Genomic DNA, 17,836 nt, shown 5'->3' with positions numbered 1-17,836 from the left:
AAAATAAAAATAAAAATAAAATAAATGACGCAGTATCTAGGAAGCTGCAAACATTTTTTAAATTAATGTATAAACACCCAAAAGTACGAATTTCATTCAGATCTAGAGATATCGTTCATGCTAAAAAAAAATTAGATTATTTTTTATTTTGAATTTTGTAAAATTAAATTTTAAACTTTTTATAAATTATTAAAAATATAAGTAATAATCAATTTGAAATAAGTTATAGAATAAATATAAACACATTTAATTTCTATACATACAAAATTCTCCTAAAATTTTAATCAGACTGAATCGATTTTATTATTTTATCAATTTTATTCAGTGGCGGACTTATGAAGAGGTTTGGGGATCCATGGAACCCCACTAATTTCAAATTTTACCCTTTATATAGCAACTTCCAAGACCATGTTTGATTGTGAAGATATCGAACAATCAATGAAGCTGAGAGTGGCAAACCAAAATACCCAACAAGCATTAGCTCTCCCTCCATACAAGCTCAGTTGAGCTTTTTTATTATTTCAATTTCTATTTCTATTTTAACTGCTTTTATGATATTTTTATATTTCTTTCAGCTTTTATAACCGAAAATTTCATGTTTTATATAGTACTTATTATTTTATTAATGAACTAATTTCAAAATTTATGCTATAATTTCAATTTTTCTTTTACCTATTTTTTGTGATGTTTTATTTTATTTCTCTACAACTACACAAAATTTTCATGTTATTTCCAGGGGTGGATCTACAATCATGGATAGAGGGGCAATTGTCCCATCTCATATTTTCATATTCATATATATGGTATATTTTATCAATTTTTTTCTGTCAATTTCCCACTAAATGCCCCTCCATAAATTCTTAAAATTTCCTCATATATAACTTTGTCCCTCTACTTATAATTTTTAGCTCCGCTCCTGGTTATTTCCAAAAAATTTCATAATTAATAATATTAAATATATACATATCTCTAGTTTTATATCATTTAATTATATCTATCTTATTATTCATCTCCCTCGCATCGTAATAATGTCGCAACTTTCGGCTATGCCGACATAAAAAAATTACCTTGCAACTGTTACCATGAGATTGAACCACGGTCCCCCAGTTACAAAATCTTGCGTCCGCCACTTATTATATTAGTGACAATATTTACTTATAAATTACTCCAATTATATTTATATCCTAAAAAAAATTACTATAATCGTAATTTGTGAATTGGCATGCCTATTGCCAAAATGTGGAACTTGTCTTTCTTGGACCATAGAAAAATCTTAGATACAGAGAAGCTATCAACTCTACTCCTTACACCAATCTTTTTCTCATCTGCTTCCTCACTGCCAAATCGCGCTTTATCCCTCTTTGCAAAGCACCTATAGAATAACATCTCCTACCATCAATATGCCACTCCAAATGCTTCTTCACATTTATGCTGTCTTTTCACTTCCATTCGATTAGTTTTATTAATCTGTTATGAGACATTTTACAACTATGGATTGTAGTGCATGCCTTGTAACTGACCATCTAGCTTCAAATGGAAAATTACTATTTAAAATTTGAATGCTTTGATTAAAGCTTTTTCTCCTCTTATCTTTTTTCACTTTTTTCTTTTCTTTGGCTTCAAATAAGCCTAATCTCTCAGACTAGACTAGGATGCACATTGGCATTACTGATCTGTTTTCTCATTTTAGATCGATGACAGAAGGATGTTTACTCATCTTTCTTGCTTATGATTGTACACTTTGTTATGATATGTAGATTCAGATTTATCAGTGTCAGTGAAATTGCAGAAGTAACCTTGTCGAATTCAACAGCAGCCATGTTTCAATGCTGTGGATGTCGAAGGCACAACCTTGAGCTTGTCAAGAAATGAGAATTCAGATAGACAAACATGTACTACACAATCTAATGGCGCCTTAATCCTATGATGTTTTTGTGGTAAAAAAGTGGCAGAGCATCGATCAGAGACTGGTCGAGGCCAGAGTCATGCAGCTGCCTCTGGAATGTGTGAGAAGCAGAGACTGAGGAAAATGATGGCCTCTTCATCACACACCTAATCACAAGCTGTAGTAATCCAAGTTGGAAAATATCACTATCATTATCATGAGGAGAATTATTGGGCTAATTCTACCCATTGATGAGAACAGCTGAAACCAAGGGCTATTCAATAAGTTGAAAGAAGAATAGCTGAAAATGGTTACAGAAACTGCTGCAGACTACCAATGGCCTGAATTTACAAAGAAATTGTGTAGAAACAAAGTTTACTGACAAAAGTTGAGCCAAAGTAAGGATTAACAACATAATCAGTTACACTGACACAATTTCAAAGGGGCAAAGAATTAATTCATGGCCCTCAAAAACATAAACAATTACATTGACAAAACTCCAAAGAATTGTTGGCTATAAACAGTTACTACATGACAAAATTCCAAAGTAGCAGCATCTGGTGGCAGAGAAATCTATGCTAGGTAACTAAGTCACCACCATCATCCCCACCAAACCAATCCACATTCTGATCCATTGAAGAGCAGTAGCCTTGGTTGAGATAACTGTGATCCATGAACATCGGCGGGCAGTAGTATCCGGGCAACGGAAGCTGACCGTTGGCGCTCATCGCATCCATAACATCAGCAACAGAAAAGTTTCCATCTTGAGGCAGATTCAGAGGAGCATTAGCCCTCATCGCAAAATCCATAACATCAGCAATAGAATATCCGCCATCTTGATCAACAATGCCTTCAAACTTTTCCAAATCAGGCACCACATTGTTGCTGTCGATGTTCAGAGGCGGCGGGCAGTAGAATTCCGGCACCGGAAGTAGATCATCGGCGCTTATCCCAGCCATACCATCAGCAATCTCAAAGATTCCATCTTGATCAACAAATTCGCCCAAATAAAGCATCTCATTGCTCTCCTTCTCCTTGTTGATCATCGCGAAGGCGATTCTTGATCGCACCGCCGCGCCCAATTCCCGCAACTGGGACTCGTCCATGAGGTGGAGGCGATCGTCCCAGGTGCCTAATTCGGTCTCCAATTTCTTCTTCTGCAGCTTCGCGAGTTCCCCCTGCCGCTCGTTGAAGAAATCGGAAACCCTGTAGGTTCTAACGGCGCCGGGATCGGCCTTGTAGGAGTCGATTAGGCGGCGGATTTGGGCGGAATCCTCCGGCCAGAGGAAGGTGGAGTCGGTGGTGGGGTCGCGGACGATCATGAAGGCGGGGACGTCGCAGAGAGTAGTGAGTTGGTGGAGTTTCTTCTTCAACCCCTCCTTTCTGTTCTTCAGAGTTAGGAGCCGTGATTTCTGCTTCTCAATAAACTCCACTTTCAACTTTCTTCGCCCCATCGAGTTGATTTCTGAGAAAAGAGAGGAGATGATTGACAAGGAAAGTTTCGAGACACGGGAATGTTAGTTTGATCAATCCCGCGAATAATAAGGTGTATATATAGGGTTTCATTATTAGTAAGTATGGAAAGTAATAGCATAAAATTACCTGATAATTTGTGAGATTAATTAATGCACTGTATGACTAAATCTTTGACTAGAAAATATAGCTGTTGCTTCAACTCAAAGTTTATAGTAGTATGGTCGCTTGTAATAGTAAGAAGGTCACAGTTTTATAACGGGAATGCCCTATAACCTTAATTAACTATAGTAAGTAGTAAAAGACTAAAAATATGTGTTATAACGGTTTTGTGAAAATCATCAAATTAATTATAAAAGACAGTCCGTCCATTATTTAATTAACAGTCAATTTTGTTGCCGCTTAGTAATTCGATTAAATAACTTAAATCTTACCTGATTTGGAAACATTACTTTTAATGTACTAAAATTATATGATTTTAGTAGATAATCCACTAAAATTATATGATTAGTGCTGAAAAATTAGTCAATTAGAAATTGGGCTAAATTAATTTATGTTTTGTTTGGTTGTTTTTTTGTTATCATTTTGTGGTGCTAACTGCTACCACCGCTACCGGGACTTTCGACGGCGGCGGCGATGATAATGATATCGATGGAGGCCGTCGTCATCAAACTCCCCTCCTCCCTCCGCTCCATCCACCCCAACCCTAACCGCACTCTCCGCACCGTCCCCTTCGCTTCCTCCTCCGCCGCTCCCTCACCTCTCTCAGCCGACCCGCACCTCGCCCCCGGATCCCTCGCGCACCTCACCCGCCCCGACTTCCCCATCCTTCACCAGGTACTACTTCCCCTTCCTCAACCCCCAATTTATCAGCACTTGTTTCAATTTTCGTTTTTATCGCGCAGGAGGTGAATGGGAAGAGGCTGGTGTATTTGGATAACGCCGCCACGTCGCAGAAGCCGGCGGCGGTGGTGAACGCCCTGCGGAATTATTACGAATTCTATAATTCCAACGTTCATCGCGGAATTCATTATCTGAGGTGAGTTTTTGGGGGAATTTTATCGGCGGAGGTGTGTGGATTGTTTGGGGTTTTTCAGTTAGTTTGTTTTGGTGTTGTTGTGTAGTGCGAAGGCGACGGATGAATATGAGCTGGCGAGGCAGAAGGTGGCGAATTTTATAAACGCGTCTGATTGTAGAGAGATTGTGTTTACGAGAAATGCGACTGAGGCGATCAATTTGGTGGCTTATAGTTGGGGGCTCTCGAATCTCAAGGAGGGAGATGAGGTATACAAGTTTTCTTCTGCGATTGTTTGTTTCCTTTTTCATAATTCAGCACATTGATGATTGTGAATTTGAGTTGATTTAGATGGTTGCTAGACTGAAAATTTATACTCCTATAGATAGGAACTGAGTGCTGGAATTGTTAAATTCCCAGATTATGTTGTTATTTTCTCATCTCAATGCCTTGAACTGTCATTTGAGAATGACTCTTTATAGGTGCTGCAGCAAGTTTCGTGTATGTGTGGGCTTGTAGCACTTGAGAATTACTCGTTCAAATATATCAAGTGGGGTAAAACATTTGTTTATTATCATGTAGTCTATTCAGGCTTTCGAAAAGTAATAAAGGTTTGATCCTTGTGTGTTTTTACCTTTTAGAACTGTTTGTCATTTTCTTTTTGGAAGGAATAGAAACATTGAGAATAATGGAATAAGCAAAGTAAGATACGCTTGCGAAACTACATCAAAATATTGCAATTCATAAGCCGGTTTACCTTTTTGCTCGTACCCTTTTTTTCTCGTTAATAGAACCTTTTATTTATTTATTTTTTTGCTATTATTTAGACTAGCTAATAAGTACTAATGATTCGTAATTTTCAGGTTATACTTACCATCGCTGAACATCACAGTGCTATTGTTCCTTGGCAATTTGTTGCTCAAAAGACTGGTGCAGTATTGAAGTTTGTAAATTTAGGAGAGGATGAAGTTCCAGATGTAGAAAAGCTAAGAGAAATGATCTCAAAGCGGGCCAAACTTGTCGTTGTTCATCACGTCTCCAATGTGCTGGGTTAGTGAATTGCTACCATGTGAAGAGGGAATAACTGTCGACTGTGACGTGGAGCTTATTTAACTAGTAAAATAAATTATTTCCTTGACTCCACTATTTTGTGTTTGCACGGTTCATGGAATTTTTTGGACTTCATCAACTCATATGCATGAAAGAAACCACCTTTAATTGGTGTTATGACCAGAATTCTTTTAATTGTCTGCATGATCTTGATCTAATTGTAGTGTCATTTTTTGTGCTTGTACATTAGACCTCTAATATCAATGCATAGCTGTTGGCTTGCTTGCTAATGTAGGATTCTTACTAGAGCAACTTTTTTGGTCTCCTTGATTTCTGGTCCTGTTTTAAAAATTTTGGTCAGCTAGGATCACTTCTATTTCCTTGGAGTCAACATGGCATACTGAAATCAAGGCCAGATTTTGTAATTGTTTGCATCTGGACATTTTTTAAATACTTAAAATTATAGTATAAAGTTTACTCTGACAAGATGCTATTTCTGTTCAAGAGCCTAAATAACAGCTCTTATGCATGATAATTTCTCCTAATTCTTCTTGCTTCCGCCTTTCCCGCAGCTTCTATTCTCCCAATTGATCAAGTGGTAAGCTGGGCTCATGATGTTGGAGCCAAAGTGCTTGTTGATGCTTGTCAAAGTGTTCCTCATATGGTGGTTGACGTGAGGAGCCTTGATGCTGATTTTCTGGTTGCTTCGTCCCATAAGGTGAAGTCCTTTCAGACCTTCCCACTGCATTAGAATTTAGAGTAGCTCTCAGTCTTATAAGTCAGTGTTTGAAATGAAGAATTAATCATGCTTCAGATGTGTGGGCCTACAGGCATTGGGTTCTTATATGGCAAAAGTGAGCTCTTGTCTTCCATGCCTCCTTTCTTAGGTGAGTTATCTCTTTTCCCTTTCCATTGAGTCATGAATTTCTCTTTTAGTATTTTTAGAATTTCTCTCTAAACTTCTTACAATAATATCAGGTGGTGGTGAAATGATATCAGATGTATTTTTGGATCACTCAACCTATGCTGAACCTCCATCTAAGTGAGTGTCTTATGTGTCGATAGATTAATATTATAGATGTAGTCTGTAACTCCTTGATATCGTACTTGCATGCTTATTCACTACTACATAAGTTACTAACCTAATCTACTTCCCAATGTGATAGATTTGAAGCTGGAACTCCTGCTATTGGAGAAGCCATTGGATTGGGGGCAGCAATCGATTATTTGTCAGCCATTGGGATGCAAAAGATTCATACATATGAGGTAAAAGTGGCCATTTGTTTTCCCATCACCTTGCTCACGTTTGCTGATTTCGCTGTTTTCTTCCACAAGTAAAAACCCACTCGCACTGGAATACTTGATTAAGTATTACTTATTTGCATATCCTTTACCACGCCATTCAGGTTGAAAGACTCACTAAGTAATATTCGACCACATGAGTGCTTAGCCTTGTCTATTAGCTATCGTCGTGACTCGTGAGCTACACACTTCAACTCCGCTATTTAGGAGTCGAGTATTTTATTTTCATTTCAAGTTGATCATGTCTTCAAGACTACTAGGACCCAAGTGCAAGCACCATCAACAATGAGCACTAAGTTTTTCGTTTTCGCTTTGCAGGTAGAGCTAGCGAATTATCTGTATGATCGACTGAGCTCAGTACCCAGCGTCCGTGTCTATGGCCCTAAACCTTCTAGAAGCGTGACCAGAGCAGCATTATGCTCTTTCAATGTGGAAGGTGTTCATCCAACCGACATTGCAACTTTTCTCGACCAACAGGTACAGACACTCTAAACTGTCGTATTTCGACTCTCCTGCATTTATATATCTCCATTCTTCTACCTTGTACTAGTTGTTTTCCTTCTCCACTCTCTCCAGCATGCCGTCGCAATTAGATCAGGTCACCATTGTGCTCAGCCTCTTCACCGGTATCTTGGGGTGAGCTCGAGTGCTCGCGCTAGCATTCATTTCTACAACACAAAGGAGGACGTGGATGATTTCATCAATGCCCTCTCCGACACCATCGACTTTTTTGCATCTTTCAAGTAGGGAAAAATGGTGTAGAAGAAGACAGCTATGAATAATGTTGATATATTATGTATGTCTAATTAAGGAATAACAAAAAAGTAACAAGTTTATGTTCCGAAATAACATACGTGATGAAACTATGTTGGTAGGTGGGATGTGGAAAGCGGAATTTTGCGTCAAAGTTGAGTGTGTTGAATTGCATCGTAATTTTCTTTTCTTTTTTGAGTTTTTTAAGCCCACACAAAACTTTTTACGTATAATAGTTCTTCAATTGAAAACATCAATAGAATTAGGAGTATAATTTTATTTTCTCAACTGAAAACTAAAATCTAATTAGCAAAAAATAGTTAAGACTGATAAGTATAATTTAAATTATTATCAATTTAAATTTATTAAACAATACTATATCACATATTTCATGTGTTATGATCATAAAAACAATATAAATTGATTATTAATCGCAAAAAAAAAATACTCAAATTTTTTACGTTTACCACTGTTGGTATTGAACCCAAGAATGATGCGATTGGGGCTCCATAAAATCCGGTAAAATTTTCCGGGAGTAAACGCTTCATCACTCTCTCTCACCTCTCTAATTACCGATCCGAAATGGAGCAAAATCCCAGACCCAGAACAATCCTCGAAACATGCGGCGAAGAAATCATCAGAATCGTAACCCCAGTTTCGATATGTATGCTATTGGTCGTAATTCTCGTATCTATTCTCAACGGCGGTTCCTCCTTGGACGATGGCCTCTCATTTGCAACCATGGGCACCATGGCCTACTCCGAGAGCAGCTCCGACTCCATCTGGGACAAGCTCAAAGGCGCCCTCTTGAACTCTCTCGTCTTCGTTGCTGTTGTCACGGTCGCCACTTTCCTATTAGTGCTCCTCTTCTACCTCAATTGCACCAAATTCTTGAAATACTACATGGGTTTCTCTTCTCTGCTCGTTTTGGGGTTTATGGGGGGCGAGATTGCCATTTTCTTGATCAAAGTTTGGAACTTTCCGATTGATTGCTTTACTTTTGCTGTCTCCTTGTACAATTTCACTGTTGTTGGTGTTATGGCTGTGTTCATGTCCAAAATGGCTATTTTTGTCACTCAGGCTTACTTGGTTGTGATTGGGATGTTGGTTGCTTATTGGTTTACCTTGTTGCCCGAGTGGACGACGTGGGGGCTCTTGGTTGCTATGTCGTTGTACGATCTAGCTGCGGTTTTGTTGCCTGGCGGGCCGTTGAGGCTGTTAGTGGAGCTTGCCATGGCTAGGGATGAAGATATCCCTGCTCTCGTTTATGAGGCGCGGCCAGTTATTAGTGATGCTGGTTTGGGTGATGGTGTGGTGAGGAGAAGGGTTTGGAGAGAGGGAAGGGGTGATTTGGTTGAAGATCAAAGGCTTAGGTCTGATATTGTTTCGGATTCTAGTTTGAGGACTTATGGTGAGAGTGGGAGTGAAAGAAATATTGTCGATGCTGAAGAGGGAAGGGCCTTGGGAGGGGATTCTGAGCTTGCTGCTCCTCTCATACAACATATTAATATTAGAATGAATTCTTTGGACAATGCTGTTTCGAGTGAGAATTTGGCGCTTGAAGGAATTGGCTTGGGATCATCTGGTGCAATCAAGCTTGGACTTGGTGATTTTATCTTTTACAGCGTTTTAGTTGGAAGAGCTGCTATGTACGACTTCATGACGGTGTATGCTTGCTACCTTGCTGTCATAGCTGGTCTTGGTATAACTCTGATGCTCCTTGCATTTTATCGAAAGGCTTTACCTGCTCTTCCCTTCTCTGTCCTTTTAGGCGTCTTGTTTTATTTATTGACGAGGCTGTTGCTTGAAACTTTTGTTGTACAATGTTCTATAAACCTATTGATGCTTTAGATTCATAAGACATTGTCTATGATATTTGTTTGTGACTTTGTGTTCAATTAGAACATTTATTTGTTGATTCTGTGATTTCTTTTATTGTACATAAGCTGAAGTGAAATCACCTTGGTTGCAAGTGAGGCGGTCACCGCTCTCACTACGAGTACATTGGCGTATATGTTATTAGAAACAAACTGAGATTCCTTAGTAAGACTAGTGCTGTGTCGTCTTATCATTTCTCCCCCTTGTGTGCCATTACTGAAAGCCCTATTGGTGGTTAATTGAAGAATGTAGATGTTGCTAACTAGCGCGCTATCATACTTTTAATGGTGATGCCTAATGGCAAACACCTTCTGGTAATCTCCTGATGTAGTATGTATGGATCTTAAGGCCGCACTATTCGAACAAACTAGTCGCAGTCACATTGCATAGAAGTATCTATAATAGATTGCTTGGACATGAATTTAACATATTTCCGACTAGTCAGGAATTGATGGTGTCATAGCAAAAGATCCTAGATCAGAATGGTGGCTATTGGGGAAGTATTTACCTGGTAATGTAAGTCGTTTTTGGGAATGGAACTGCCTGATAACTTTTTTGTTTGTTAAGTCGCTTTTTCTCTCTTCGACTAAGAGATTGAACAAAATAACCTGTTTTCCACTACATTTTCAAATACTATCCTACTTGAAACATCACCACCGGACTCCCCTACTAATGCTATGATTTAGATTTATTATATAGCTAAAAACAAGAGAAGAAGCAATACTGAAAATGAAATACCAATTTAGCTTGTCGACTCTATTTATAATAACTTTGCAACTTATTTATTCTATCACATTTACATTTCTGTTTGGAACTGATCCCCCGCGTTGTCCACTCAGGCAGTAAGATTCTTAGCAATCCAGAAACTAGCAATAAATATTTAAATTCACATTTCCTCTGTTTAGATACCATTATATGTGAATATCTGATTTTCCATACTCCACCAGGCTTCATTCCTTTCTCGAGAATTCATTATCATTTTACTCGTGAGCATTTCTATGTCGTGTACATCAGCTGTTACAAGATAACCATATGTTTATTTGAAGGAGGAACAACATGGATTAGACAAACGCGGGAATCATTTCACTGTTTAGAGATAGAATTCCTCTTTCTTCTAACTCTATCAAAACTTTGCAACTCATTTATCCTAGCATATTTACATTTCTGTTTGGAACTGAGCCCCCGCATCGTCCACTCAGCCAATAAGATTACTACCAATCCTGGAACTAGCAGAAAATATCTAAATTCACATTTTCCTCTGTTTAATACCATTATATAAGAATCTGGTTATCCAAACTCCATCAGGCTTCTTTTCCCCTCTCGAGAATTCATTTTTATTTCACTCAAAAGCATCTGTGTGCTGTGTACATCAGCTGTTACACGATAATCATATTAAGTTGAAGGAGGAACAATGTGGGTTATACAAACATGGGAATCATTTCACCGTTCAGAGATAGAATTCCTCTATCTCAAACTTTAAATACGCCCTGCTTGAATTTTCTTTACCTTTACACAGCCCCAACACCAGGCACCATTGGGATCTCTATATTCAATAAACTTTCTTTGTTTCTATTAGTAGCTAAATTATAGTATATAAACTATCTTCAGAAGTTCTATAACGGACATTGATTCCTTGCTGCTGTCTATATGTATAGAAAGTGGCCATGTCTAAATATACGTTAGGCCGTATCTGGCACAGTGAACACTAAAAGCCCTTTTTTCGTGTTGCTGATTGACCAGTGGGCTTTTCTATTGTGTCTCATTATCAAGCCTTATCCTCTTTGTGTACGAGTATAACATCTTATGTACCTTTTTGAACTGCTTGACTACTGCATCAACTTGATCCAAGTATTTTTAGCAGCAGTTTGCATACTTTTCCTCTGGTAACTTTATTGCATTAAATGCCATGGATTGCAGCTTCATATGGTTGGAGCACTTCTAGAATCTACTACCCATTCAGGAAATGTTATAAATACACTTTTTGTATTAAATGCTAGTAGTATATATCTTGTGAAAAGTTCGATGTGGGTACTAAGGACCGATAGTGTGTCATCCACATCAAGTATATAATTCGTGGTACGTTTTATCAACGTGCTTGTCAAGATACATGAATCTCAAAAATATTGACATTTTGTATTTCGGTGCCACCTCTTCTAGATCCATTCAGGAAATGTTAGTAATACCCTTTTTGCATTAAATGCTATCTTGTGAAAAGTTCTATGTGAGTGCTAAGGACCAGCGGTGTGTTGTCCACATCGAGTGTATAATTCGTATACGTTTTATTACAAGGTTGTCCAGATACACGAATCTCAAGAAAACTGATAAATTTCATATTTCAGTACCTCTTTTGATGGTGGTAAGGTGCACTGTAGTTTCTGAATAAACGAACCATTTCTCTTGTTTATTTTGCTGGTGTTGAAGAATATATGTTTCTGACAATGAGTATGCAGTTGCTATATGAAAATTTATTGTGAAATATTACCATATGCACAATTAGCATATTTAGTTACTGAGTTATACATAGCTTGGGTTTTGTCATTATAAATGACCAGTTCTGTTGCCAGGAAGCTGAGGTGCAATAAATTTATGGTACCGTGACATTGTCTTATCAAATTATGGTGATAATATCTTAGTAATGCCGCATAACAATTAATTCAACACCCTTTCTATATAATTGATATGTGGTATGAGGAAACATATGAGACGTTCGAATTAGTAGCATAATGTTCTGACTTTAATGGTTGTGAGTTCTGTGCTATACTTCCTTGACATTGAAATGAAACGATCAATCTAGGACATGTTCGTCAGAATCAGGAAATGCGAGACCACTCTCATTATTGGCTCTTTTTCTTTATTGAATCCCAATATTGTAGAAGACTGATAATTGTGACATGGCGATGAACGGGATGAAGTTACAGAATGGTGCAGGAACAATCAAATTAGAATTAACTAGGAATGAAAACTTTGGAACTTATGCTTTGCTTTAAGAATGATGTTTAAATGTTAATACACATGCTAATACATCTCACCTTGTACTTGTAACTTGATACTGCAAGGAAATGGTCCATTGATTGATGTTTTCAGGTATGTAGATTTGATTCTGATGGTTTCTCTGCTATGTTGGAAGAGTGGGAGATTCTTCACCCATTTCTTTTGACGAATTCTGTTTTTTAACACTCGACAAATAATTACATATTGCAGACTTGATTGGCGATGGAGCAGAACGATAGTCAGAAGGCCATCTCATTCAGAAGCATATCGAGAGTAAGCTCATGATGGTAATTCTATGCTGTTATTTCCCTACAAATCTTTTGTCGACAGAATATAATGCACAGCTAATGTTACAAAATGCAGAATGTTAGCAGTCGAGACAACATGCATACTACAGAACAACAGACAAAAGCTTTGTAAAAACTATGAAGAATGTAAGCATTTGAAACCATCCATGTCACCTCTTCCAAGAATGGCTCAATGACTTCGATGATCCTTCAAGAAGATCCATGACGTACATTCCCAACTCCTGTTCGGTGTACTTGATGTGCTTTTCGCCAATAGAATTGATGATCTTATTGACAAAGTTGCGATACACTTGGATAACCGTCTTGGAAGATGCTATTGTCACATCTTCACGGAGTTGAGGATCCGGGACAACCCATCTTGTCTGGCTCTTGTACAGATCCTCAAAAGCAGCGTTGAACTCTTGGCATCTCGCCTTTAGAGCTGCCTTCCCGGTTTTCCCATCATCACGAAGAAAGGTTAGTAAAGAGCTCCACGTCGTTCTTTGGTAGTACATTGCATGCTGCCGGAACATCACAATGTGTTTTCTGATCCAATCATCCCCAAAGTATGGGCAGATTTTAGAATTCTTGATCTTCTCAACCATGTAGTGGATATTGTTCATCAAAAAAATATGCTTCAAGGAAGAATCTCTGTATAAACTCGATTTCTTGTCTAAGGCTGCTTCTAAAATCGATGTGAGTGACTGCAGGTATGCTGCCAAGGCACAAGAGGGATTGGGATCCACCCGGGCAACCGTGCTCCGCTCTTCATCTCCATGCTCTCGGTTGTGCTCTTGATCTTGAAGAAGGAAATGAAGCGTATCTTCGTATTCAGCGAAGCACAAGATGTAGTTGATGAGGTACTTTGTTAAGTGGTGAATCCCTCCATTTTGGAAAGGGGTAGCAGAAGTGCATGTTGCAATGCGGTTTCCTAGCTCTTCGATAATGGTTCGAACAGATTCTCCTAGTTGCGACAGAAGCTCGTGGAACTCAATCCTGATCAACGACTCCGCCTCTTGTGGGAACAGAGCATCCAAATCCGGGATGAGATCAGCTAAAACCTCGTACATATTGAGCAAGCAGAAGAGCCATTCGGGCTTGTGGGGTCCAATCACAACAGCGTGGCCGAAATTCAAGAGACAGAAGAGAGGCCCCCTTGAAGCCTCGAGCAAGCAAGCTGAGCTGACATGGCCGTATTCTCCGAGAACTTGGTCAAACAGCCGTTTGGCACTGCCAAGATAGACACTGATGATTCTCCTCATCGCCACACGCCATTTCCTGATTTTCGAGTTCATCTGCTTCCACTCCATCTGCTTCACGTCTTCGATGCTGAGCTGCTCCACGTAGAGGATCATCGAGTGCTCCGCGAATACATCCTTCCAGAAGGCGGTGAAGGCCAAGCAGAACTCTGGAGCATAGCCCGAGGAGAACATCGTATCCGCGATTGACTTGATTTGAGGGACAACGTCCGGGTGGATCAGATCCATCCCGCAATCCTCGGTCTCCGAGCTGCTGCGTCCCTTGAGAGACGCGTCCTCGGCCGAATCATCGTCGTTGGAGATGACAGACTCCTCGTATATCGGATACACTTCGAAAACTGGGAGCGAGGACGTGTACTCGTGCTCGAAGCACTGTCTGTTCTGCACAAGTATCTGGATCAGCTCATTCTGGAGCCTCTCCATAGCCATATACAGAGTAGTTTTCGCTTGATCAAGAACTCCCTTACTCGTCCGATTCAGCGCCATACCTTCGAGAGTCTCGGTCAATCCCTGCACCTCGCGGACCGCTTGCAAGTATTCCAAGATTATCACCGGACCGGAAGCCCAGATCCTCGAGTAGCTCAAGTGCAGAGAGGTGATGGCTTGGTGGGACGTGATGAGCCTCGTCTCGATTTCTTTGATGTTCTCTGCCTGATCATCATTGAGCTTGATCACCGTGGACAAACGGAGGCCGAGCTCGTCTAGAATCCCCCCGGCATCGTTGCCTATGACCCTTGATGCTTGAAGGGCCTTCAGCAGGTGATACGACGCAGCAACGAGGTGGCGTTCGGCTTCCGTGATGTTTGCCATCGGTCGTTCTTGATCGGAGAGCAAAGATTCAATCTTTTGTTGATGGGAGAATCAAGACTTGTGCAAGAGAAGAATCAGAGAATCTAGATGTTTTTGCAGTGAATTGAATGTGTGATTCTCTTGATGATCAGCAACAAATACTTGTATAATCATGAGCAGAAATGGACATGAACAAAGGGGGATTATTTTGATGAAGATACAAAAATGGAGAAAATTTATAACGCGTTTTAGCAACACTGAGAGAGGGAGAAGATATTGTAAACTGAACTATCAAGTGAGGTTGAAATTTGAGAGGGGAAGAGAAAATGAGGTTGTTTGGGATTGGTACATGTATTTTATTTACAACCACTTCTCTCTACATTAATTGTTTCTTGTCAAAGACTCAACTTGATTATATTCTATTTCTCTTTTCTCTCCATTTTTATTGGTGATTTTTCTCCTTTTCCTCTCTTTTCTCCCCATTTTTATTGGTGTTTTTTCACCATTTTCAATTCGTTTTTATGACTCTTGACTTTGACTTGTTAATTAATGTTTTAATATTCGGATATGTCAATTTCTGTACGGTCAAAGTTCAGATCCATGTTTTTTTTCCCCAGGTTCAGGCATCCGTCTTAATATTAATATCGGTAGAGTGGTAATTCGAGTGTTTTATGGCACATTCTTTAAATTATTTTATTTTTCTAACCTAAAAAAAACTATCACGATGTTAGAATTGTCGACTGTATACTAGTGTGATAATGTTCCTTTTGGGTTGAGTCCACATGGATTTGATTTCGGGTTTCTCCTAAAGACCTCAAACTAACTAACGCAAAATTCAATCTCGTTAAATCACCATAGACCCCCCGCCGCCAAATCTTGATCAGCCGCCGCCTAGTTCAGGGTTTAGGTATCGATATATATAGTAAATTGGCTAAATAATTTTCACTTTTAAATGCTCTAGTTCTTGTCTACTAGAATCATACATACAACATATTTAAATTCAGAAACCTATCACTGATGCCGTTTAAGGCTATGGTTTAGTTGTTATTTATGTTGGTGAGTTTTCTTTCATCATGCTATTTATGGAGTATTTAAATTCTCGAAATATCACAATGGTCTCTTTAAATATATAAGGGAATCAGTTTTCCTTATTCCTCCATCCCATGCATCATCCTTACAAATTTGCTAACACTCATCACTATTAAATTTCTTAGTTGAATTCTCAAAATATAAAAAAGAAATCTAATCTGAATATGAAAAGGAATTACTCATCCTCAAAATATATATTACACGACCATAATATTAATTACGCCTGTCAAATTGGATACCCGCGGGTACCCGATCCGAAAATTTCGGGTACCCGATCCTGAATTTCCTAAAATCTAATACCCAATACCCGATCCGAAAATAATTTTGGGTACCCAAATACCCGACTCGGGTATCCAGTCCCGAAAAATCGGGTATCCAATCCCGATTTTGGATTTTAATTTTTTTTATTATTTTTTAAGAAAATTAACTATAAACTTTTAATTAAAATTTTAAAATAAATACATAATTTATTAAATTTAATTAAAAAATCGGGTAATTCGGGTAATATGGGTATACCCGATTGGGTATCGGATAACCCGATACCCGATAATCCAAAAAATCTTATACCCGAACCCGATCCCGAAACCCGAAAAATCGGATATCGGATATCCAATTACCCGATATTTCGGGTTTGGATATCGAGTATCCAATTTCCGATATCCATTTTGACACCCCTATTAATAAAGTACTCCATCACCCTTATGTTTTCATTTGTCTTCCACTCATTCATGGTCTAATTTCGATTGCACAATGCAAATCATGAAATCAACCATGTTAATGTCGTTCACCGATAACCTAATTATAATTAATACTACTACAGATAAAAAAAGAAAAAAAGAAAAGGGGAAATGGAAAAGGGGCAAAACTCCATCACCAAGTAAGAGAAAGACTAGTAAGTCATTGGACAGAAATCAACAATTTTTCTACGTTGACCACTGACCAGTTTCAATTATTTGTATATTATTACTTGGTTTACTTAGTTTAGTAGTTTTCCTTTTTTTTCTTATTTTTCTTTTTTCTTTAATTGAAATATTATGATGGTTTAATTAGTTCTCTTTCTCCAGATTAGGGGTTAACAATTCTTTTTTGGATGATTTCCGAAAATAAGAAATTAATGGAGAGTGTGCATATTCATTTATTATAAAAACAATTGATAACACTATTTATTAAAACTAAGTTTCGATATGACATTTAGTTCTATATTAAATTAGTTGAAAGTTACGTGGAGTAAATCTAAATCATTGATCATTTTGTGGAATCTACTTTCTGTCTACTAAAATACCTCAAAGCATTATGTCCTATCGTGTAACTCTATTGATTTAAACTACTTTTCATATAATATATATACTTTCTCCATTCTTAAAAAATATGAACATTTGGTTCAACATGAATTTTAATATAATAGTAAAGTATAAGAAAGATCAAGGATAGTGTAAATAGTATTAGTGGAGAGAGTAAGCTCCACATCATTAATAGTGTAGTGTAATATTATAAGTTGTAAATATAATGACATGGAGAAATAATGTATTGTTTAATTATTCTAAAAATTAAAAAGTTCATACTAATAACTAATAAAGAAATAGTTCAAAATCATAATTTTGAATCAATATATGTGTACATTATGCATAGTTAAATAAGTAGTTTTGCTTTAAAATGTATTCATCATATAATTTCGGTTGGTGGCATAACGGAGAACAGAGCTAATTAAAGACTCTATGTCTCGTGAATTTGAGATCTATGACTATTGAGGTATTAAGATTTGACTTTATTAGGTTGAGTTGATATTGGATTCATCCGATAATGATCCAATCCGCATAATTTGTTGGACCTAATTATAAATGCGATACGAGATAAAATAAATATTTACTATTTAGCTAGTCATAATTAATATAGTATAAGTAACAATCCGAATAGTTTAACCAATAATTCTACGTAACATTACATTATATTCATCTTAATGTTACAATATAATTATTATAATATGATTAAATAGCAATCTACATAGCTAAATGAATAACTAATGCATAATACTAGTATTTACCATAGATTTAAAATATAATCAAAA

General features: G+C 37.8%; 3 protein-coding genes across 6 annotated transcripts; 2 read left to right on the top strand and 1 right to left on the bottom strand.

Moving 5' to 3' along the window:
- Positions 1-3,931: 3,931 nt before the first annotated feature.
- LOC125211376 (cysteine desulfurase 1, chloroplastic-like) lies at positions 3,932-7,668 on the top strand. Its single transcript, XM_048111131.1, has 10 exons — positions 3,932-4,195; positions 4,264-4,397; positions 4,483-4,642; positions 5,237-5,423; positions 5,996-6,141; positions 6,238-6,310; positions 6,402-6,465; positions 6,590-6,689; positions 7,044-7,202; positions 7,302-7,668. Exons 1-10 carry the CDS (start codon positions 3,995-3,997, stop codon positions 7,470-7,472), a joined length of 1,395 nt encoding a protein of 464 aa, XP_047967088.1. The 5' UTR covers positions 3,932-3,994; the 3' UTR covers positions 7,473-7,668.
- Positions 7,669-7,955: 287 nt separating this feature from the next.
- LOC125213480 (presenilin-like protein At2g29900) lies at positions 7,956-12,849 on the top strand. 4 transcript variants are annotated; one of them, XM_048114051.1, is made up of 4 exons: positions 7,956-9,180; positions 12,413-12,440; positions 12,558-12,634; positions 12,711-12,818. In XM_048114051.1, the coding sequence occupies exons 1-3, from the start codon at positions 8,061-8,063 to the stop codon at positions 12,622-12,624; spliced, it is 1,215 nt and encodes a 404-aa protein (XP_047970008.1). In that variant the 5' UTR covers positions 7,956-8,060; the 3' UTR covers positions 12,625-12,634; positions 12,711-12,818. The 4 variants fall into 4 exon arrangements, with proteins under 4 accessions (XP_047970008.1, XP_047970009.1, XP_047970010.1 ...); XM_048114052.1 differs by lacking the exon at positions 12,413-12,440 and having other exon boundaries at positions 12,558-12,620; positions 12,711-12,849; XM_048114053.1 differs by lacking the exon at positions 12,413-12,440.
- Positions 12,584-15,074, bottom strand: LOC125213479 (exocyst complex component EXO70E2-like). The gene has a single exon (XM_048114050.1). It carries the CDS (start codon positions 14,701-14,703, stop codon positions 12,805-12,807), a length of 1,899 nt encoding a protein of 632 aa, XP_047970007.1. The 5' UTR covers positions 14,704-15,074; the 3' UTR covers positions 12,584-12,804.
- Positions 15,075-17,836: the final 2,762 nt, after the last annotated feature.

The sequence above is a fragment of the Salvia hispanica genome, chromosome 3 (genome assembly GCF_023119035.1).
Source record: "Salvia hispanica cultivar TCC Black 2014 chromosome 3, UniMelb_Shisp_WGS_1.0, whole genome shotgun sequence".
Lineage (NCBI taxonomy): Eukaryota > Viridiplantae > Streptophyta > Magnoliopsida > Lamiales > Lamiaceae > Salvia > Salvia hispanica.
This window is presented reverse-complemented; position numbering and strand designations above follow the sequence as displayed.

Coding starts and splice junctions, on each gene's coding strand:
- LOC125213479 (XM_048114050.1), bottom strand. CDS start 14,703: ATGGCAAACATCACGGAAGCCGAACGCCACCTCGTTGCTGCGTCGTAT.
- LOC125211376 (XM_048111131.1), top strand. CDS start 3,995: ATGATAATGATATCGATGGAGGCCGTCGTCATCAAACTCCCCTCCTCC. Junction 6,142..6,237: donor TGGTTGCTTCGTCCCATAAG/GTGAAGTCCTTT, acceptor ATCATGCTTCAG/ATGTGTGGGCCTACAGGCAT. Junction 6,466..6,589: donor TATGCTGAACCTCCATCTAA/GTGAGTGTCTTA, acceptor CCAATGTGATAG/ATTTGAAGCTGGAACTCCTG.
- LOC125213480 (XM_048114051.1), top strand. CDS start 8,061: ATGGAGCAAAATCCCAGACCCAGAACAATCCTCGAAACATGCGGCGAA. Junction 9,181..12,412: donor TGCTGTCATAGCTGGTCTTG/GTATAACTCTGA, acceptor TGATACTGCAAG/GAAATGGTCCATTGATTGAT. Junction 12,441..12,557: donor CCATTGATTGATGTTTTCAG/GTATGTAGATTT, acceptor TACATATTGCAG/ACTTGATTGGCGATGGAGCA.